The sequence below is a fragment of the Ictalurus furcatus genome, chromosome 5 (assembly GCF_023375685.1).
Source record: "Ictalurus furcatus strain D&B chromosome 5, Billie_1.0, whole genome shotgun sequence".
In the NCBI taxonomy this organism is placed as follows: domain Eukaryota; kingdom Metazoa; phylum Chordata; class Actinopteri; order Siluriformes; family Ictaluridae; genus Ictalurus; species Ictalurus furcatus.
Window position 1 is genome coordinate 30,203,049 of NC_071259.1, and position 23,879 is coordinate 30,226,927.

General features: G+C 40.6%; 1 protein-coding gene across 2 annotated transcripts; it reads right to left on the minus strand.

Moving 5' to 3' along the window:
- Window positions 1-1,454: 1,454 nt before the first annotated feature.
- On the minus strand, window positions 1,455-20,575 carry mbd1a (methyl-CpG binding domain protein 1a). Of its 2 annotated transcripts, XM_053625697.1 has the most exons (17): window positions 19,138-20,575; window positions 14,085-14,473; window positions 13,693-13,818; window positions 12,047-12,161; window positions 10,790-11,277; window positions 9,719-9,792; window positions 9,557-9,594; window positions 8,714-8,764; window positions 8,375-8,416; window positions 8,206-8,259; window positions 7,978-8,043; window positions 7,708-7,878; window positions 7,178-7,486; window positions 5,056-5,133; window positions 4,002-4,082; window positions 2,577-2,903; window positions 1,455-1,999 (listed from the first exon to the last, which is right to left on the minus strand). In XM_053625697.1, the coding sequence occupies exons 2-17, from the start codon at window positions 14,339-14,341 to the stop codon at window positions 1,529-1,531; spliced, it is 2,748 nt and encodes a 915-aa protein (XP_053481672.1). In that variant the 5' UTR covers window positions 14,342-14,473; window positions 19,138-20,575; the 3' UTR covers window positions 1,455-1,528. The 2 variants fall into 2 exon arrangements, with proteins under 2 accessions (XP_053481672.1, XP_053481673.1); XM_053625698.1 differs by lacking the exon at window positions 5,056-5,133 and having other exon boundaries at window positions 19,138-20,574.
- Window positions 20,576-23,879: the final 3,304 nt, after the last annotated feature.

Consider the following 23,879-nt stretch of genomic DNA (forward strand, 5'->3'; position numbering starts at 1 on the left):
CATAAGGTTTGTACGGTTTTAAGGTTCATTCTAAATAAAAATTTGTTTAATAAAATTGTTGTAGCTTTTTTTTCTGGGATTTAACAGTAAAAAAAAAAAACAAAAAAACAAAACAAAAAACACACAAATACACAAAAAAAAACACAGACAGCAGCACTCCAAACATCCTAGAGTAGTTAAATCAGGTAAAAGTATATCATTACTAAACTAAAAGTCAAAGCTTGATGACCTTGCAAAGAAAAAACGCAAAGATGAGAAAAAGCAACGCTAAACAGTTATGGATACCAGCGATGGCCCAAGGAATCACTGAGAGGTAGTTAAAGGTCAATGACTTCCCTTAGTCTCTCCACACTGCAAACCGAGAACAACGGAACAGACAGCCGCCTGGACGAAGAACGCTTGAGCGCTGCAGGGTTGGCCATGGATGAGTGTCGCAGGCTCGCTAAAGATGTTTTGCTACAGAGAGCTACTGTACGCCGACAGGGAAAAAGCACCATTAGAACAATAGGGCGCGGCTCCAGAGTCATTTCTTTTTGAAGAAGACGTCAAATCAAACCAAGCCCTTAGAGCACCATTGTACAAAGTCACAGTACGAATCAATAAATAAAAAAAAAAAAACGTTGTTGTTGTTGTTTTTAATCTCTCTAAAACATCCAGGAAGTGTCCTGGGGAACTGACTAGGAAATCTCAAATCTCACCAGGAATATTCCTTTGCTTGATCAGGCTTGCAAGCTTGACTACGCTGAGATGAATATCATCTATCCCGCCGGAGCCGTCAGTGCCAGGAGAACTTTCAAAACGAGCACGAAACTTAAAGCACACTCCAGAATTTTCCAAGATAATCACCGGCTAGCGGATCTGTACTGCGTGTGTGTGATCACTAGGACAATACGATACAACACATCCTCGCGTACCGAAAGAAGAATTTCGGTACTTGAAATACTTGAAACTCAGTTATGATGGGAGTCTAACGAAGGGCAGTTGCTGAAGGCATCAATAAACAATCGTGTGATTGGTCAGAAGGTGTTGATGAATTTTTTTTTTTTTTATAACAGCAGCTCTGACAGTAGTAAATGTGAACTTAAATATTGCCTCAGTTTCCACCTGATTATTTATAGACTTAACAATCTCTCATGTCTGTCTCATCATTTTCATGACTTATTTGTTGAGACTAAACGTAGTTGTTTTAAATTTCACATTATATAGTCATATAGTCACCAGGTTCTCTGTTCTGTTCTTTCTCTCAATACAGGGAATCGTGTCGAAAATTTGGCCTGTGGGAATCACGCATACGCTACAGATTTCTTTGTATAGAGATTAGGTTGGAAAACATCCGAGTCGTCCTTTAAAATAGGTTTACTACCTGGATTTTCGGCAACGTTTACACATCAACACAAACCCCCTGCATTGGTAAGGTTCTAACGTAGGATGATCGTATTGACTTTACACACTTAACAATAAACCAGTGAAGTGTAACGACTTTCAGATCTCCCCTGTTTGATCACAGACTTTCACCGAGCTTCGTGCACTAGCTCGTTATGACAGGGTTGCACTCCTGGCATTTATCGCAGCAGTCCTCATCCTGCGGGACGAGCAGCTGGCACAACGCGGCACGCGCACAGAGCAGTGGCTCACGCTGCGAGTTCGCCTCAAAGCTCTGGTAGCCCTGACACACGTTCAGCTCCTCCAGGTCGAGCAGCAGGGTCACTACTTGGCTGACGGACGTAAGGCGGGCCGGATGGCGTTCGTACAAGGCGTGCGTCGGGAGCAGCGGCTGGTTCTGCACGCTGATCTGGTAGAGGAAGCCCGGCTCGATCTGCAGCACCGTGTCAGCCATGGGCGAGAGCTTGGAACACTGGAAGAGCTGCAGGATTGGCCCATTAGCCATCACCCCCACCCAGTGAGCAGGGAGAATGGTGCGGCGTAGAGAAGTCAGCAGCTCCAGCAGTCCCGAGTCCCGGACCGAGGAACTCTCAGTAGAGTCCGGAAGGCTGTAGATCTGTGTGAACAAAATGTCGGGCTTGAGTTGGTCATGCAGTGTATTTCTATCGACGTGTATCCGAGGCCATGGTGCGAAAACAAAATAACAAAATAAAAATACAGGGGCTATGTGCATATGCGTATAACCTGCAGAAGCTTTCAAAAGCTAACGTTGTTTCACATCTTAGCAAATCATACTCCATGTATTTCGGTTTACTTAGCAACAATTCTTCCATTTAACGGATTGTTAAGCATATTATTCGGAAATTTAATTGGGACCTGTCTCGATCAGTTTATCTCAATTAGGCTGAATAAATACAGTTTTCTTCTGGTTAAGATAGTAGTCAGATTATTATTATTATTATTAATTATAAGGCTGAATGTTATCATAGCTATTGGCTAGTCCAAGCCTAGTGTATATACCGTAATACCAATAGAGTTAAGAAATAACCGCAGTTTGGAAGAAAGATGGTACGTGAAACTCCAGCTAACTTCCTATAAATTCCCATCTCTCCCTCTTGGAGGCATGTACTTGCACGCTGCGTTTAGATACCGTGTATGGAATCCTAATGAAAGATTAGCGAGCTGTGCCTCACCTCAGGCGATGCATCCAGAGTCGCCGGTTCACCCTGGCGCTCTGGTTCATGGCTAGGAAGAGCTGGAAGGATATGTGGGATGGTTGTATCCACCTCGACTAGCTCCAATCCATGATTCCTCAGAAAATCACTGAGCTGCAGGGACGTGCCGTTGCTGGTCAGGACCTCCGAGTGTTGCTGAGGGGCAGCTTTGCCCGGCACATCTTCCAGCATCAGGGGCACGTGTGTGCCTGGCACAGCACTCAGCTGAAGTGGAACACCGTTAGGCAGGACTGAGCTCAGCAGCTGAGAGCCATCAGGAAGCCCTGGTAAGGTGTACACCAATTGCTACAGAGACACAGACAAATTTTTTGAATCTACACAAAATAACCGTAGCATTGAATTGGGAGGGAGTTCCCAAAATTATTTACAGTGAGACGTCCTTCAGGTTTCTCTATTATGCATTATGCCTATATTTGTATAACGTATTTTCTGTAGCTGTACACTACCAGTCAAAAGTTTAAACACATTCATTCTTTATTTATTTTGAATTTTTCCCCACATTTTAGAATAATAATAATAATAATAATAATAATAACAATAATAATAATAATAATAATAAAGTCATCAAAACTCTGGAGTAACACAAATGGAACTATGGGAATTACGTTGCGATAAAAAAAATCCAAAAGAAATCAAAATAATTGAACGTTTTAGCATCTTCAATGTAGACTCCCCTTTTCGCCTAGAATTTCCAGAAATGTATTCTTGGCGTTTTCTCGAGCGATTTCTTGAGGAATTTCCCTGTGATGCTTTTTAAACAGTATTAAAGGAGTTCACACCGACGCCGGACTCTTATCGGCTGCTTTTCTGGAATATTTCACTCCGAGTCGTCCGTTTAAAAAAAATTATTGTTTTCGGTAAACATAATGTTCGTTTTCTAATGAAAGAAATGAATATGTTTGTACGATGATATTTTGGTCTACGACACCGATTTCAAACATTTAAATCACACAGCTTCAGATCAAAAGCTTTTTAAGGTCGTGAGAAACATTTCAGTCGAGTGTCCACAAACTTTTGACCGGTAGTGTATGTAAAATAGGTAATTCCCTAACACGTAGCTGTTTGCATATTTGCATATATACATATACACACATACATAAAACGAAGCATACGGCATACAGTTTGAAACCTTTGTTCAGCTTGCTAGAAGTGGCTTTGCAAATATCCTTGCATATAAGATGAACGTCATGGACGTTCATCTTCGAGAGCTCTTGTAGACGTCGACTGTAAAATACTTCTATTTTAATCCTTTTCAATACTTTTTTTTTGTAGGTAACAGAACCGGAAACGCAGGAGCAGTTCTACGAAGAATGTGTCAGTTCTACGAAGAACATATCTTCGAGACCGCTAAGCGTCAGAGTGATCTCAAGACAGGGAACTTACTGGGCCCTGAGGAAGCTCAGTGTATTCCACCTCCACTGGCTGATGTCCAGTGCTCCTGAGAACGTCAAGGTCAGCACCATTCTAAACCGGAAACACAAAGACAAAATAGTTTACGGAGATCCGTTAGGAGTTGGGATACGTCATGATGTAATACTATCGCTGAATAAATTAGGTCATAAGGCACTTTCCTAAGCGCATCACTGGTATCATTAAGACTTCGACAACATCAAACGAATCAGCATAGCAAACTGACTGGTTGTAACTTTTCACTTTGCTTCAATTTAAACCATTTTTTTTTTTTTTTTAAAGACAATTCTTTGTCATATTATTTTCATTTGAAATTTTATATCGGGTGCTAATATGTTCCGTTTGTATATTAACCTCGGTAACTGCAGCCATGCTAAAATACGGCATTGCGATATTATATTTTTCCCACGTCAGCCACCCTCTAACTCTAACATCCATAAAACAACATTACTATATGATAGTATTTGCCATACATTTATTAACTGGTTCTAAAGAAGACTTCGTCCAGGAGACAGGAAGCTTTCGTTTTTACATGCAGGTCAGGTGATTCACATCCCAGGCTTCCTGTACCGATGAAATGTTGCGTGCAAAACTCATTTCAAGTTCACAGCGTAACACGACGGAGAAAGAGCTCCGGATGTATTGGGGACCATCATTCATAGAGCGGCCGATGGCATGATGTGGTATGACGGCGATATATACAGAAATTTGTCAGTAGTGAGTTGGGAGTGTGGACTAGCCTAATAGTATGCTGCCATCTACTGGACATATGGTGAACTCCAAAAGTGAACAAGTTGAAGGTTATGGTTAAATTACAAAACCATACCAGGATTATAGATTTTAATACCTGTTTTTGCGAATGCGTAATATATATTCAAATATGTTCTGCATGTTCAGTGTAAAACGGCAGGCTATGTGAAGCAGGCCCGATCAACCCACGAAACCCCGTTGCGGTAAATACAAACGGCCCACTGCGAGATCTTAACTGCTGAGCCCTGCTCTAAATCGATCAGCAGGTGTGTCTAACCTGAATGTAGTTGTTTGAGAAGAACTCTTCAGACTCGTAAAAACCACTGCTGCCATCATCACACACCACAAATGGGTCCTGTCAGAACAGGAGCAAGCGTGAGCATAAGCAGTTCACCATCTAAGCCAGTGGTTCCAAACGGGTGGAATGAACTCGTCATGTTTTTATCCGTTTGCACAACTTTTCACGGCGCACTTTAATTTCGGAAGCCATCTGATACAGCTTCACCGTTGAATACCGACACACAGGTCGAACGTACAAATGACATGAGCTTGGAATCTTTTCTCACTGTGACCTTGAGACAGAAACGTTATGTGAACGAACACGTATTAAACACGTTTTCTTCTTACAGAGGGGCACGGTGTGCTGTGTTGGGCGAGTTAATAACAAACACCAACGTGATGTCCGAAGGTCAGAAACAAAACGTGCCCAGCTTTCCTACTAGTTCCGAACACAACACTGGGACTTAATAAGAAGCGATCTGTAAATTAAGCTTAACGTAAATTACGTTGTTTTTAAAAAAAAATATTATGTAAGGAATAAAACACAATGTTGTTATAGGAAAATAATCAAGAAGGTGGTGTGATATTTCCACGTTACCAACAAGAAGCTCGTTATTTTCCAATAGCACCACGTCCTAAAGTGTCGTATTCCTCTTATACCACAGCGGCTTGGTATCACGGACAGTTTCTTATTTATTTACTTTTTATCCATTTCTAGTTACTCTGAATGCTGTGGAACGTCCATGAAAAACGTTACGCATGTATTATCACGTAAGATGTAAGTTATAGCAGTATTATAAACAGTCATGTCCTCTCTCTTTTTTTTTCCCCCCCTCTCTCGCTTGAAGTTAAGAAGACAGGGGAAAAAAATCCAGCTTGTCGTATTTCCGAGAAACAAAATTGCAAAACCTCAAAGTCTTAAACGGACAAAATACGGACGCTGGCGTATGCGAAGGAAAGAATATATGCAGTATATGCTGTAACGACTCATCTCGGGCCTCCCGGCCAGCTCCATCGAACCCCTTCAGATGATTCAGAATGCAGCAGCACGCCTCGTGTTCAACCAGCCCAAAAGAACCCGAGTCACACCCCCCTTCACCTCCCTCCACTGGCTTCCTGTCGCCGCCCGTATCAAATTCAAGGCCTTGTCTGGAACAGCACCCTCCTACCTCAACACTCTCCTGAAGGCTTACGTTCCCTCACGCGATCTGCGATCGATTAACGACCGACGCTTACTGAGTAGCGCCTACTCAGCGTGGCTCAATGTCTCTTTCCAGAACCTTCACACTAACTCTCCCTCAGCGGTGGAATGAACTTCCAACCTCAATCCGGACCGCAGACTCACCATCTTCAAAAAACAGCTAAAGCTGTTAACTAACCCCTAACAAAAAAAAAAAAATTTTTTTAAAAAACACCTTACTCTGGCTCTTACGCCTCGACTCTGCGCATTTCGCCTCTTCTGGAACTCAGTTAAAGATCTTGTACGGTAGCACTACTTGTATTGTTCTCCGCTTGATATATCGCTTTGCGTGTATTTCCTCATTTGTAAGTCGCTTTGGATAAAAGCGTCCGCTAAATGAATACATGTAAACGTAAATGTGACAAATGAAGACTCATTATCATTAAGATATTAGAACGAATGCATTAATCTAAACCTTGCAGCACTGGCAGAGCTGCTGTTATAGAAAATGAATCGACGCTTTCTGATTAATCAGATTTGAGAATTCAACACCGCTGTGGTATAATGTGATTTAAATTCCGGGCGGGCGTATACTGATTTGGAAACATCACCGTATTATTGCTGCCTCTAGTCGACTACATCGGCGTTTTGCGATGTTTTGGATTCATTCGTGTACGATTCGGTTTTAAAAACTTTTTGTGTCACGTCCCAGCGTTCTGTGATAAGTTAAAGGACAAATGCGGGTTCTGAGGCAAGACCAGTTGTGAACCACTGATTTAAGCCTTTAGTAGCCAGTGAAAGAAAGAGAAAGTGCAACGACAATCCCATCTGTCATTTTCCCATGATCCTTCTACAGAGTCAAGTACAGAATCAAACAGAAACCTCTGTGCCACAAATTATAGCTGCTCCCAGGTCAACTGGTCTAACACGTTTTGCTCACCTGCTCCAGATCGCCTGGTCCTCCGTCCTCGATCTCTGGATCCGACACCTTATCCTCTTCCTCATCCTTCACACGTTTAAGACGCCGCACATATTTCCTCGGCCTGCCCTTTCGTCCTTTCCTGACCGAACGCCTGCCTCCTCCGTGTTTGCCCTCGTCATCGTTTTCATCGTCCGTACAGTACGTGTTGCTTCTCGAGCGACGCTTCATTTTACGCCTCCCCCAGCGTCTGCCGTGCTTCCGGGGGCTCGGCTCACCTTGTCCCGAGTCCGCCAAGCCGACAGATCTGGCGTATTTAAGTGACCCTGTCTGAGAATGAAAAACAGATATGCCCTCGAGATAGAGATCAGACGTTCGAGAGCTAAACAATTCGGCGTTGTAATTAAGGAATCAACGGAGACGGACACAGGAACACGCTAGCGTTTTACTCAGCGTGACTAAATTCATGACTATATAAATCTCCATTAAATAAATGCTGCACGTAGGTCCTGAACGGACGCAGCCGGTTATAATTATAAAGCGGCGTTTACCTGAAGGCGGGACCGAACCTGACACTGACGAAACCGACATTTCTGCCTCAGCTTGTTCGGGCCACCGTATCTGGTCTTGTCCAGGCAAAAATCGCATTTTCCGCAGTTCTCGTTACGAAGGCAAGCTTTACACTGACCGCACATTCGCCGTTTGCGTTTCCTTGGACCGTACTAACCGGAAAGAAGAATGGAGAGAGAGGAAGGGGACAACATAATAGACTGTGAAAAAAAATACTACGACAGGTGGCGGTAGTGTAACAAAAGACTCACATCATCATCATCATCGGGTCCAGCATCGGGCCCGTCGTCGTCGTCGTCACTGTCCTGCTGCACTTCCTAAATGAACATATTGCCTTTTATTATGCATTTTTCTGTAGTATGATGCAACAATTACAGTACCACAGTCTATTGTTATCCTATCAGAGCACGCTTTATATTAAGTACTTAATATCAGCTTTGTCTGTTTAACTGGGTCTAAAGCAACAAAAAAAATCTCACCTTCTTAATCACTTCCTTTTCTTTTTCCTGTTGAGCCATCAATCTGAGAGACCGCTGCAAGTCACACAAAACATTCATAACCCACCAGCAAAAGTGAACCTTTGTCTTCTGCCAGAATAAGACTTAACGCGGTGTGAAACTGGAGCTGATGCTTTGCTTTTGTACTCACAGAAGGATGGCGTCTCTTCCCTAACTGAGGTATCTTCTTTTTCTGGAAAAGAAAACAAACAAACAAACTCTCTCGTTTCTCAGATTCCCATGACAACAACCAGATCTTTGTCTTTCTTTATTTTTAAAACACTAGAAACAACAACACTTCCAACACTGTAAAACCGGATTTATACCAAAAAAACGGATTATAACCAAAAAATTGAACTCAAACTTGTTACATTTAAGTGCATTTGGCTTAAAGAAATTGATTCATCAACTTCAAAGTTTTGAGGTAATTAGTTTCCGCAAATTTTTTGAGTTAAATGAACTATCCGTTTTCACAGTGAAGTATACTTACAAGGGAATTGTCGTTTTTGGTGTTTCCCAGAATCCACCTATCTTGTCCCACCTTGAGAAAAAACACATCATATTTAACAAAAACAAAACATTAAAACATCATAGCAAGGACAGACAGACTCATCGACACAAAGCACTTTTTTTGGGAAGTCCAAAATTCCACATTATTGCTCCCCAAGACATACGAGAGGATACGTGATACGCGCACGTGCTGCGACACCCGGGTTTTATTTCCCCCATTCATTCTCCGTGTCGAAAACGCGCGTTAGTAACAGCACACCTGTCCCCACGTGGCCGCACGGTTCGAATGGCGCATGGCAGAGGGAACTATCCACGCAGAGCTTCATTTTCAGTCAGACAACAGCATCTTGGATTACGACTGCTCGGCTCCGGGGACGCCATGCATATTTTCCCGGGCTGGGAATAAACCATTGAAGAAAGCTTGAAACTTTCAGTAGGTGTAGAAGCTCGGCGAAGATGCACGAGACCAAACAATTTTACAAAACAGTGGAAGAAAAATAACTTCTCTGATGAGTTCCAAACAATGCACAGGTCTACATTATTAATCATCATAGTTTTAGCAAACAGACATTTCGGACAGTCCTATTCTGCATGTCTATGGACTATTAAACCGTGCCAGGCCCCTCACTAGACCCGAGGGACAAAGGACATCTTCCCATGTGGCTGTCGCTTCTAATTTGCATACATTTGAATCCAGTTCATCTTTTTTCACCACAACACGAGTCAAGTTCTCCCCCGCTCTCAACAGAACAATCCCACAACAAGACCAGAAAATCCACAGAGACAGAAAAGGAAGGTTCGAGTAAACGTATAAAACATTTACCTTCCTGAAGACAATATGAGGATGTTGATTTCTCCTTGCTGGAAAAAAAAAAACAACACAAAATAAAATGGGTTTATTCACTCTTATGTATTGAAATCATGAAAAGTAAAAAAAAACAAAAAACAAAAAAAAACAAAAACACGCCAGAAAATATTCACACACGTCTGCATTTGGGACACAGCAGATGCTTCCCACTACCCATCCCAGTGTATTTACAGCCACAGTTTGCACAGCCTCTGTAATAAATAAAAAAAAAAGGAAAAAAAAGAAGATATAGTCAAGTTTCACGCAAAGAAAAACAAACAATAAATTTACTACAACACTTTGCTAAAACAAACTGGTTTGCTGATCATATGGAAAGGGTTTCCAAAAATAAAACTGCGTCCTACTGACCCCTTATCCTCTACTGAACTGTTCACCATCCCTTCCTTCTTCCTCCTCAAAAAGCCTGCTCTACATCCATCCATTCTCCACTTCCTGCCTACTTCTCTTGCTTCCCTCCATCCATCCATCCATCCATCCATGTCTATTGCCCTGCTCACTATCCGTCCATTTTTCTGTCCTCCTCCTTTGGAGCCCGGTTCACCTTCCCTCCCTCCCACTTCCCAACTCGATCAGTCTGCTCAGCGTCCTTCCTTTCACCCATTTTTCCCCCCCCATCAGCCCACTCACCATCCCTCCATCTATCCTCCTCTTTAGCCTGCTTACTATCCTTTCATCTTTCCTCCTGTATTGCCTCGATCGGCATCCGCCGATCCCTCCCTCCATCCTCGTCTACCCTACTGCTTATTATCATAGTTCTGAATCGGAATATTCCTGATACGAAAGTATGTAGCCACGTTAGCATGTAGCCCTGAGCAATGAATAACAGTTTATTAATAATTATAATAATAAATAATGATTGATAAACGACACTCAAATGTCTGAAAATGTTGAAACATTCTGAGCGGTTTAGCTTCGGCACCGCATACTGAGCTCCTGAGTTATTATTATTATTAGTAGTAGTAATAGTAGGAGTATATAATTAAATAATTGTGACACAAAGGCAAATTCTTGAATTTTCTTTCAATCTCTTACAGCATTAATCCCTTGCAAATGCTACGAGTCAACAAACAGCAGCAAACCTAAAGTCTTGAGAAGGTACACACTAGCTCTTTGGGAATTTCTACCAAACATCGGCATCATGTTGGCATTTTGTCATGGCGAGCAAAGCGTGCTGCAGTTTATACTCACTCGAGAGGAGGGAGGCCATGATCCTGCATTCCTCCTTCAGGGTCCAGAGCCAGCTGTGTCTGAGGGTGTGGGTGGAGGTACGGGGAGTCTTTCGCGGCACTCTGGCCATTTGGGTACGTGGGGAAGTCACTCTCAGGGGTTTTGGTGGGGCTGACAGGGGCCAGAGAGGACTGGAGCCAGGACTGAGATACCGAGTTGTTTTGAACTGAGAGATCATCCAGTTTGAGCGAGGGCGAAGGGCTGGGCTGCTGGAGAATGGTGGGGGAGACGCGAGTAAGCTCTGGAGGGCTTCTGTAGGAGGTCTTTAGAGTTGGAGAGGTGGACGGAGTTATAGGGATGAGTTGGGGTCTCTGAGGACTGAGAGGCCCGTTCTGAGGAGGCGTGGCTAGGTTTTCCAAGGTGCGAGCTTTGTCCAGGTCTGGAGTAGTGGCTCTGGAGGAAGAAAGACTGGAGCGTCTGGTTTCTTCTTTCACACGGACTTTTCGGCGCTGGAGAAAGCACAGACAGTAAAAAGCTGAGAATGGCACAGGGTCTAGAGTGGGCCCAAACCAGGACCAAATAAATATACATTTACACAAAGACGCATTCACTACATTCTCTTTGTCTTATCTTAAATCTCTCTACAGGATCCTCTTTAAGCCGTGGAAATATCTTCAAAGAAGAACTAGAAAGGTTCCTGGATGAGTTCCTGTTTTCCTTTCTGCTGTAACGCAGGGGCCGCGGCTATTACGTGGAATAACGAAGTGACTCAAACTGCATGATTAAAAAAAAAAAAGCGCAGCTAAGTTTATAACTTACCGCTCCTGTAAACGTAGGAACTGGAACACACATTTAGGGGAGAAAAAGGGTTCTTTGAAGAGTCCTACACACCCGCTCTGACAGGGAAACACTCTGCTATAGCGTTCTACACAAATCCTTACTATGAAGAAACAAAAGGAAAAATCCTTACGAGTTCTATATTTAGGATTTTGTTGGAAAAGCTAAACATCAACCCTGAGTTTCTGAAAAGGTTCCTGTGGTGGAAATGCACCTTCAGTAATAACTTCATAAAAGTACCGACTATCGGGGAGGAACAAAAACGTTCCGGTAAATTAATAAGCTGGAAATGTATTCATAGACACTTCAGAAACTAATGCTGATTTTACAGATGCACCTTGGGTGACATAAAATAATAATAATAATAATAATAATAATAATAATAATAATAATAATTTTAAATATATGGGATATTTCTTTTTAAAAATGTATACTGTTTACCTTTCTTGGGATAATAGCATCCACAAACTTTCCTTCTTTATAGTCAAAGAGAGCCAGGTCAGCTTTGAGATGTTTGGCAAGTTGGACTTTACTCCTAAAGCGGATACCTTTGGGACTGCAAAGGAACGAGAGACAAGAGGTTTTCTTGAAGAAGTCACTCGAAAACGTCAGACGCATCATCTAAGTCCTATCTGTTTGGAGGAGAATAACTACATGTCACTTTGCTGGTATTTCTATTTTACTTAATGTTTAGACTGATTCTAAAATAGTGTTGTTGTTTTTTTATATACAGTATTTCCGTAGTACTTCCCCCCCCCCCCCCCTTAGCTGTCCTGATCCTAATCATTTCCCCTTATTTACAAAAAATAATTCTGTCTGTAAGTACGTAATCTCAAATGACAAAACACTGGATGCTGAAATCTTAAATCGTAATTCACTTTCTAAGTTACAATGTTTAGTTATAAAGCAATGACACATCAAAGTTTAACGCTTAATGTCTGAGAAATAGGTTCGTTCCTGTTATCACTCACGTTATGGCAGCTATAAACAGTCGTTCCCTCACCAGCCTCTCCTTTTGTTCTCCCTCTTAAAGGTAATAAGACAAAAAAAATATGCAGCTTGTTGGGCCACAAAGCGTAAACTCCGCCGTCCTGAAGACGCTTTGTCTCTGACTGTTACAAAACATCGACAATGGCGACTCCTTCCACGTTAAATAGTTTCTGATTCGATAACAAGCCAGGTTTTTTAACGTTTGCGTCAAGCTTAGCTTATATGGAGCGTCCACCGTACAAGTCCCTGTGAATGAGCTGTTAGTGTAGAAAAGACTAGGACAGCTCGACGTCTGATTCGCCTGGCAGTCGCACTAGTTCCAGAGCTGCCGTTTTAAGGACATTAATGAACACCTACTGACCAAAGAGATTTGGGAATTCAACAGTGCTGTGGTAGAAGTGACTGTATCTTATAGAATGTATGCTAACTACTAGTTAATAACAAATAGGTGTGTTCTAATTAGGCTAAATGTATCATTTAAAACTGGCACCCTGTCCAGGGTGTACCCCGCCTTGTGCCCGATGCTCCCTGGGATAGGCTCCGGGTTTCCCCGTGACCCTGAAAAGGATTAAGCGGTATAGAAGATGGATGGATGGATATCATCATCATAATATTAGAAGTTGCGGCAGGGGCTAATAGGAGGAAAAGGTATGTGTATGATGCGCATACTGTCTTCAGTCCGTACAGGATTTCGTGGAGTTTTTCGTGATTGTCGCAGCTGAAAATACTTGATTTTGCTGTGGGGTTTTTTCCTCAAAATTTGCGATCCAACTTGAGGAGTTTTTTTTGCTTTTTTTTTTTTTTTGGCAGAAAACATTGAATTGCCGAAATCACAACTGCACGAAATTGTTAGTTGGTAAATGAGACCTTTTAGCTGGACATCAAAGAGGGCTTTAATGGAACGCGCGTTGTGACGACTTCACATGACGTGTCTCGGCCCGATTCGCAAGCTCCTCCGAATGTCACGGAGTTTGCTCGGATTTCGCGCTCATTTCTGCAATTGGAAAAATCGCTCCATCCTGGAGGGACTGTGTCGTTAGCCCAACAGGCCAATAAGAGTTGGAGTCAGGCCAACAGGCCAATTAGAGTCACTCTACCTCATGTAGTACGTAGCACTTTTTCCCGCACGCCAGAAGATTACTTTTCGTTTCCAGCCACTTCCCAGGTCAGGACAATCCACCCAGACGCTGTTCGAAGACACCGACGGCCTCCCTCGTCTCCTCCTGTCACGAGTAAACGGTGGGAGCTGACATTATGCTTTGCATGACCTTTAGTGTGTACTCAGCTTGCAGATCTGCACTTCAGTTACAATGATTTGAACATTTTTTTTTAAGAGATTAAAAAAAAAAAAAAAAAAGCTATTTATGATATCAATAACATATTTAAGATATGTAATACACTATATTTAAAAAAAAAAAAAAAAAAACGACACACACACACACACACACACAAAGAACAGGTAAAAGAATGAATTAAAAAAAGCACGTACGAGGTATTATTGCCCCTTCTGCTTCTTCGCTTGCTGCTCCTGTCAATCTCCACACCTTCATCACCCTCGTCGTCACAGTCCTCCAACGGCTCCAGCCAATCGGGAGGCGGCTCCGTCTCGTCCTCGCCCGGATCCATGACCGTAGGGACGGACGGATCGTCCTTCCCGACCGGGAGCGTATCGTTTACTAAAGTGGGTCCTATCTCATCCTGCCCTTTCTCCGACTGTTCCCTCAACTCTTCCGTCACACCTTCCATTAATCTCACGCTCTCACGCCGACGGATCTCGGCTCATAGCAGGAAGACTGAATGCCAGACGGAGTCACATCGTTTTACCGTGTGACGGCTTCAGACCGCAACATACGTAGATGCAGGCTGCATTTTGAATTGCTGCACGGGGGGAAAAAATGAAGCAGTTTAAGTACATCAATAATCTATTTTTATATCAATGTGCACTCTATTCCTTCACTACATTCAAACCATAATATTATGCCAGTTGACTTGGCAGACCCTGAGATGATAAATTAATGCACTTATATGGAATGATGCTTAATTATTAACTAAATTGCCCAGTTCAGAGGATTTCTGCTAGGGTTTTAAGGCCTCTTTTCCTTCCTCTGTATTGGTGTAGTAGAAACGGCAGAACCTACTGAAGCTGCCACATTTTCTTCTAGTACGGATTTTATTTTGTTGTTGACAAAATGAATCAGATGTGAGGAAATGTGTCTAAAAACCCTTCAACCTATTAAAAAAAAATACTATGTTACCAATAGCTGTTCACTGGTATTCTTAATCACCTGCAAAGCAAGCCTAATTAATAGCTAGGCCTAACATTCACATCTAGGCTAGAAAGGCAGCAGCAATAAAAAGAAAGCCCTCATTCTAAAGAGGTCCCTTTGCACGGCCTGAGGCTAGCACAACACGCTCGACTGCAATGTGACGGAGAATATTTAGAGAAGCGAGGGGGAGGAGGGGAAAATAAAAAAAAAAAAAAAAACACACCAAAAAAAAAAAAAAGAGCGGTTGCCACGGCGACGGTATCCCAGTGAGCCGAGCAGAGACGTGCAGAGAGGCCAATAAAAGCGGCCAACATCTCGATATCTGCAACGCAGCCGCAGCGCCATTACTATGGCAAATGTAAAAAGCCAGCCATGACAAACACACACTACATGCCCAGGGTTTATTAAAGCAATCTGTTAAATATAGATTAAAGATTATACAAATCTATTCCTCTTGTTATGAGGAAACAATTAGCCTTGTTCATATAAAACCCTAGCCTAATCAGTAGATGATTAAGGACACAGCCAGATTTCAGAATCACCCAATGAGGAGTAACGTACAAAATTAGCATCATGACATCGACTGTATCTGAGACCGTACTGCCCCAAATACGTGCATTAAGCCCATACAGCCACAAAAAAAAAAAAAAGGCCGAATTTGAAAAATATTACAGCAGACACTATTTAAGAATCCACTTGTACAGGTTAACAGCAGATTATCCAACGTATAATACTTACATGCTACAAGCTATTTACTCTTTATACATGCAACCCAATTTACATTTACAACAGCAATCATAACAACCGCCTGTCTTTTCACTAATACAACTTTTATCTGCGTTAACAGCATTATTACAATTCAATTCATAACGGGACCTGCTGGAGGTTTAATCGAACGACTGACACATAACGCAGGACCTGAACGGCAGGTATTGACGTATTTCATTCTGCAGACGAGGGTCTTCAGCGACTTTGCACCATTATATCTTCTGCACGGCTTAACTAATAGCAACATTTATACATATGGATCAAATAATATAATACTACAGATTATAGAGCAGATCTGCACAGCATATATTATTCTTATTATTCTGGTCTAGTTTTTAGGAATAAATATAGCTACCACATATATTATCACGAAACCTACGTGTGCAGTACGTACCTTAGGAAGTATTATTATTATTATTATTATTATTATTATTAACCAGACATCAACAGTGGATCGTCTTATTGTATTTATTTTGTTCTATTTTGAATCATATGCTCTGGTGTTGTTTGCGTTTTGGATATTCTGCACATTACGTGCTTAGCAATTTACCCAAATTTCGCCACAAGCAATTCAACGTACATATGGTCTATATGATCTCAATCACAAGGCCGTGCCATATGCCATATCCTTGCTTTATGAAAATAAGGACTGCACGATATATTGTTTGGAAACCTTTGATGTTATAGTATTATTGATCAGTACGGTAGTGAGAACACAGCACAGGCTACAATACGCAAAGCCATGTGTAAACTGTGCTGACCAATCGCAGAGCTCCTGGTGAGATTCTGTCGAGGTTTTCACGCATTTAACAAACACAAAAAAAACGATAATTAACGGCGTAACGATCCGACGATTTGGATCGACGGACCGATTTAAAAGGCAACGAGTGAAATTAATCGATGCAACATTCATGAAACGATTCTTATCCGGGGAAAAAACAAGCGATGGTGTAAAAAAATAAATAATAATAATAATAATTCATATTTTTTAAAATGATGTATAAATAGGCTAGCAGGCTGATTTGCCCATTACTCTGAAACATTTAAAAATAGTCTTCTCTACGTCGTCATCATTCGCGAATTAGCCGTAGGTCTGCTCCAGATCCTGAATAAAAGTTGGTCATATCGTTCAGAGGCTACTGAATCAAATCGTACTATCACATCATAACAGATTCAACGGTACTGTCAAATATCTAAATGTTTCCTTATAAATCAAAATCGTTTCATAATAATAATCAGAATATTTATCTTTAACAAAATGGGTTTCAACTATTCAATGTTGCCATCACTATATATATATATATATATATATATATATATATAGCTATGGCACTGCAATATGGACTGTAATGTGATAGGTGATATAAAATGATTCCATATTTGGTGTATATTTTGCAGCTGTAGAATGCTGCAAATTGCCTCATTTATGTAATAGACAGAACAACAACAACGGCAGTAAGTTTTGTACCACGCTATGCACTTTCCCCATGTGACTGCTACAAGGTCCAAATATCAAACTAGACGACCCCTGAACTGAATAGCGAACAGAAGCAATACACATCATCACTGCAGGCATATCAAAACATAAACTCTTTGACAAGCCAATGAAATTGGTCTTCGTTTTGGTTTACTTTCTCGGCACATAAACACAAAACAGATTCTGTTTACATACAACGTTAGTCCGTGTCCAAAGTCATTTTGCGGACGATTCGTAACCGAAGAAGCCACACGCGGATGTAAACCAATAACCTCGTAAAGAACCAATCCAATCCAATCCAATCCCAATGGTTAAACCTAGCGTCAGTTTATTTCATATTAGAAACAAAATGCGTTCGATTTGTGTTTTTCTTTTACGTCACAAAAAATGTCATGCTCTTGTCGCTACGTTTCTATAGTAACATCTCGTTCAAGGGACTTGAACGACGGACTCTTCGCATAATCGATGACTAATAAGATATGGATTTTTTTTTGTTTGTTTGTTTGTTTGTTTTTAAATGGCACATCGATTTTCACCATCGAATCAAATCCAAACGGCTAAACCACGGTCTAGCGTCACGTTATTTCATACAAAACAATTCACTCGGAAATATATATATCGCTGCACAAACAAAAACGCGTTTCATTTCCGTTTCCTTTTTTAAGTCAGGAAAATTACATTACAATATGTCAGCGTTTCTATAGTAACAGCTCGTGTGACAAATCCAAACAGTTAAAGTCTAGCGTCACGTTATTTCTGACTAGGAGTGTGACGTCGCGTTTGCGTTAGTAAAACGTTTGACGACACAGTTCAGAAATATTACGTTTTATCCATGTTTTATCATCTATTACAGCTGCAAAAACGAAATTCATTTTTACTACAACTGTAAATTATTTTACAAAGCATACACAGAAGTCACTCAAATACACAAGTGCGTGCACATTCAATAAATCGGTTCATTTTCCATTCTTGGCATATCAAATGAATTTTAAATATCGTGTGTTGTTTTAGATCACGGCACTATTATAATGCCACGAAAGATATCCTCTTCACTAAATTTTTTTTTCTGCCCCCCTCACATTTGCTGTAAGGAAATGAATAAAATACAAACATGTATACAGTGTAAATGGCTTGATGATGCCATGACAATAAACATCATCTTTTTCTCTTTTTTTTTTTTTTTTGGGAGGGGGGAGGGGGGGATTTCTGGTGATGAAAACTGCTGTAGGGAAGTGTAAATTATACCTACTTGTGTGGAATGTAAACAGCTAGATTTAGCTAGGCGATTTGCTAGCTAATCTAAGTGGGTCAACAAGACAGGCGTTGTGAAGTTTCAGATTTCAGATTTGTGCACTGAAATACTCTTTGGTTCATTGGAAGCAACACTGGAATAAAAGAGTCAAAACGAAACAAAGCAAAGCAAAAGCAAAATGCATTAGAGGTTAATTATAAAGATTGTATGAAATAGCTTGTGCACTTTCTAGTCAGCTAGCTAGGGCGACCCTCGGGACTTGTTTTTAAAAAAAAAAAAAAAAAAAGCGTTCAGTGCAAACATTTCTGAAGCAAATGCAATGAATCCGAGTCACGCGCTATGCATTTGTTGTTGTTGTTGTTTTGATATTAAAATCTAAACATGAGTGACAAAGTGACAACAAAACTCGCTGTTTTGTTCCATGCATCAGCACCAAAGTTGAACAGGAAATCGCTGTTGTGCATTGGGAGTGAAGCTCCCCCCCCCACCCCCGTTTTGCAATCCCAACTCTCCCTGCTCTTTTCTCAAGCCCCGCGTGCACGGAAAAAAAAAAAAAAAAAGCAAGCATCGCTCTCCGATATCGACGTCTCGCGCTCGTTAAAGCTGTATCCGTCTCGAGCTCGCGTGCGTTCTTTTTCTTATTTTTATTTGCTGCGCGTTTAAAAACACACGCACGCGAAACAAAAGCCATGCAAACACAATCGCTCGGTGTCGCGAAACGATGGGAAAAAAAATACATAGCGCGAGGGGGAGGAGGAAGGAGGACATGGACTCTTACCAAACAACACGTCGAGCTCGCGCCGCCGTTGCCGACCGTTCAGAGTCTCTCCTTCGATTAGCGATACTTTGCGCACGCTACTGAGCATGTGCGAGCTACCGGGGGAAGTCCGACGACTACTTTCATGCAACACAACGTTGAACAGAAAAAAAAAAAAACCACACCAAAACATCGATCGATCGATTGTTGATGACGTTAACGTTGATCTTTGGTTCTTAACGCTTCATGCATGATTGCACCGCTTCACTGCTGGCTTAGTTTGCAACTAGAAACATTATACACACTTAATATGCAATCGTATAACAATGTAGCAGACACCTAATAACTTACAAACAAAAAATAGGAGGCTGTTGAATTGTTCATTCTGATTGGTCAGAAGGTGTTGGTTTAATTTTCTACAACAGCAATTCTGACTAGTTGATTCAAACGATAGGTTTATCGTATATTTTATCGTTTCGATAGTAACACCTGAGGACTTGCAAGACGTAATCTAATAATAAACGGATCGAAAAAAACAAAACAAAAAAAAGTGCTGTTATTTAACAAAGAAAAATAATCGTTGATACGGCATTTAAAGACGTTTATTTATTACGCTCGGCGTGTTTGGAAGGAGTCTCCGTTGTCAGCGATTCGTAACGATCGCTTTGTAACCGACTCATTTGGAACTTCATTCCCAACCTCCAGCCTGTAAAAGCCAAAGAAAACACCCCGCTAGATCGGTTAGATCAGTACAGCATACAACATAGACATGCACTCGTTAAATTCATAACAATGACTACGTTTACATGGAGGGCAGTAATGTAATTATTGATCTTATTCTGAATAAGACAGTATTGTGATTAAGGTGTTTACATGAGTCGCTTTTAGAATACTCCTTTCATGTTCAGGTTTTACATGTTATAGAACATAGATGGATTAACGGCACACGTCATTACGCCCCCACGCCACGCCGTCCGACGTTCCCCCCAGAATTTCACGTATAGACATAGAGTTCGTCTTCGTTATGGGACCGTATACAGTTTTGGGTGTTTTTATTTTTAATTTTATGAAAGCTTCAAGTGCGGTTAATTATTTGTCGTGCTGTACGTGCAAATAGACGACTGCTTGAAGCCGTGGGCTGCGTCCCAAACCGCGTACTTACCTACTATATAGTAGCTCAGATACATGTATTTCTCCTACTATATAGTAGGTAAGTACGCGGTTTGGGACGCAGCCGTGCTCTCTTGTTTGCCGTCAAACGGTTGAGCGCCGCCGTTTGTGTACGTGTCCTGTCGCAAAATGCGGTGAAAACTTCCACACGACGTTAATAGTGTGATGAAGGTGCGTACATGTCTGTAATGCACGTCGATAACGCGACTAAAATAGAAATACTCCACACGTCTTAATTCGATTTGTGTTTACTTCGAGTATGACTTTAATCGGATTAAGGTCATAAAAAATCCCTGTTTACATGCTAGTTTAATAGTAGTTTAATCAGAGTATCATCTTAATTGGGTTGATATCGGAATATTGTTGTCCATGTAAACGTACTGACTGATTATACAGTGCGCTGATTGAGGAAGTAACAGTTAGCTGGCTAGGCCGTCCATGTTTTTGTTTTTTTTGCAAGTTGAACAGGCCCCGGGGTGGAAAATGGCGTCATTCCAACCCATAAATGATCACTTACAAGGCAAGTCAAACACAGCATAGCGTTTTCCCACATAGGAAAGTCTTCAGGACCGAAGAGTTTATGCATTTGATGTGAAGTCAGTGAAGGAATGAGAGTTTATAGCTGCTAAAACGTAAGAGATTACAGAGATAAAGACATAACTTGATTCGCGGATGTTCCACAACATTAAATGTAACTATAAATGTATAAAAAGTACAACCTGTCATTCATTAATAAAAAAAAATAAATAAATTGTTAGCATGGTAGAAGAGAAATCAAATTTGTGACATACTGTTACTGAGAAAAAATCAACTTCAAGCTGAACTATATCACACCACCCTGTAGTGGATTATTATCCAGGTCAACCTTGGACATTATCTTTTGACCAATCAGATTTGAGAATTCAGCAGCAATGCGAAATAAGTCATTGTAACACTTACATATCAATGATAGACTAGGCTAAACATTTTAAATTAGTTTCCATAAACCATACCAACCACTCATTTTCTAGACATTAAAGTTCGACTCTAAACGACCAGGTCATACATAATTTGATGTTAGATACACAGATTAGCCTAAACATGACATTAAACGAGATTAAATTGTACAAGTACAGTTGTGTTTAACAGTGGATACCAAAAAAACTAACAATCGCTTGCTTCATATCCAAAGCGTTTCCAAAATCAAACTTCTTCCTCAGATATTTGTTTTTCCCCCAAACTGCTGACTTTATGAAATACTACTTATTTAAAATAATAATAATAATAATAATAATAAAAAGGTTCCCTCTAGAGTCTAGAATAATAAATTGTGCTCCAGACTGTACCTCTGGACTTTAAAAGCTCTATATAGAATTCCACAACATCCCCCTTTGAATCATTCCCTTTCAGAAATAGTTTCAAGTAGAACCCGTTTTCAGAGTTAGAACAGTTAAACATCCAATGTTGTTGTTTGAAGAACCTCAATACAGATTTTAAGAGGTGGTCTAGGCTTTTTTTTGGGTTATTGTTGCACAATTGTAAAACAGTAATGGCATTTGTTTGTAGCCTTTGTGCTCGAGACAAATTGATCAACCTAATATTAATTAAACCAACAACAGTTTACTACCCTGAGGCAAACCTTTCCAATCTTTTACCTGTAAAAGCTGCATGTAATGTTCCTTCAAAGCTTTACAACGAAGAGTAATTATGATCCATTTATGTACAATAACTCGTCTTTAACGGTACAACATATCCATATTTCCAGGTGAAAGATACACATTAAGGGTCAGATCTCCGGCTGTTAAATAGGGAAACGGCTACAGTACGTCCTGATAATGCAGCGGCAGAGCGTAGTCTATATAGATATGTTGAAAAACCATTAGAAAATATTCAACAATCAAATGAATCAACTTGAGTCAGGCCAGTTTATCTAAAAAAAAAAAAAAATGGAAGTATAACACAACAGAGATTAGAAGTGGGTAATAAATATTGCGGTAGGTCTGTATTAAATATGAAGGGGGAGACATTTCTGCAGCATGGACCTCACTAAGATGTTCATCACGCTCTTGAGGGCACCACCCCAACGACCTATGACAAGGAACGGTACAGTTTAGTACTAGTTCGTGCAGATTCTAGTACGCGTGATAAATCTGTTTCAATCTGAAAACTATAGATCAAGAGGTATAGGTATTTTTGAGAGTTGCTACAAACATTTGTGTTTTCCCTCTGCTCACTTGAAAATCCAGTCCAGGCCTTGGACATTAGTTTGTGTTATAGAGAGGTGTATATACACCCTCCTGCTGTGTTTGATTCCGACATTTTGTCTTCGTTCCTCCTCCACCGGAGCTTTGTGGATTAGAGCTCTATTTTTGGAAATTGGCAGCCGCGTGTAATTGCGTCATTACGGTAACACGCAAACAAAGCTCATTCGCGACTTGTACACTAATTATGGTAGGCGATGGTTTTTTTTTTGCTTTGTAAGGGGGGGATATAAATAATAAATGAACGCGTGAGGACAAGGTGTCTGCGGCTCGGTGTCGCTGTAATGGCGGACCTTCACAATGTAAACATAAAGACTTCAATAATCGCTAATGGCACCTCAGAACATTTTACATTAATACTGCTCAAGCATTAAAACAAAAAGGTCTAGCATGTGTAAAGAAAAAATATATATAAAGTTACTTGACTAATAATAAACAATAGGCTAATTTGGACCCAAAATAAAAAGCGACTTTAAGAGGAAAGGTTTCTAAATTAACGATTCCCACCAACAATAGGATTAGGTTACAAGTTGCTGTATACGAGCAAGCAATGACGTCATTTCCTGAAGAACCTTTCTGTCTGTTGCAGCCCCCCCAAACTAAAATATAGCCAACATTTATAATGGCAACAATAAATGCAAATAAATAAAGCAGTACAGTAGGGCACACCAATATTTTAAACACACACACACACACATATATATATATATATATATATATATATATATATATATATATATATATCATACACACACACACACACACACACACACACACACAAAAGGTACAAATAGGGGTGTTTTCTGCAGGCCTCATACATTTTTGATGGAAGACAACTACTATCAAAATTTCTTTTAAATACGGAGAAATATGGGTTCGTCTTCATACACGTACATTTATGGATTAAAGTAATGAACAATTCAGCCCTTTTGTCCTCCAACAACATTCCGAATACAATATAGTTTCTCGAAAAAGTAGGCAGAAAATATTTGAGTGCATACAGTGGAAAAAGATGATCAGTTGTCTCTGTGTCAGCTTGACAAAAAGTACATCTTCACACACACACATACACACACTACTGGTCAAAAGTTTGGACACACTCATTCTTTATTTAAAAAATTTTTCTCACATCTTATAATAATAATGATTATAAAGTCATCAAAACTCTGGAGTAACACAAATGGAACGATGGGAATTATGTTGTGCGAAAAAATCCAAAATAAATCAAAATAATTTAATATTTTAGCATCTTCAAAGTAGACGCCCTTTTTGCTGAGAATTTCCAGAAATGTATTCTTGGCGTTTTCTCGACCGATTTCTTGAGGAATTCCTCCGAGATGCTTTTTAAACAGT

Bases quoted from the DNA above. Each gene is read 5' to 3' on its own strand.
- mbd1a (XM_053625697.1), bottom strand. From the start codon at position 14,341: ATGGAAGGTGTGACGGAAGAGTTGAGGGAACAGTCGGAGAAAGGGCAG. The intron at 8,417-8,713 runs GTAAGTATACTT...TTTCTTTTCCAG, and splicing joins CCAAAAACGACAATTCCCTT to AAAAAGAAGATACCTCAGTT. The intron at 8,260-8,374 runs GTGAGTACAAAA...TGTGACTTGCAG, and splicing joins GGAAGAGACGCCATCCTTCT to CGGTCTCTCAGATTGATGGC.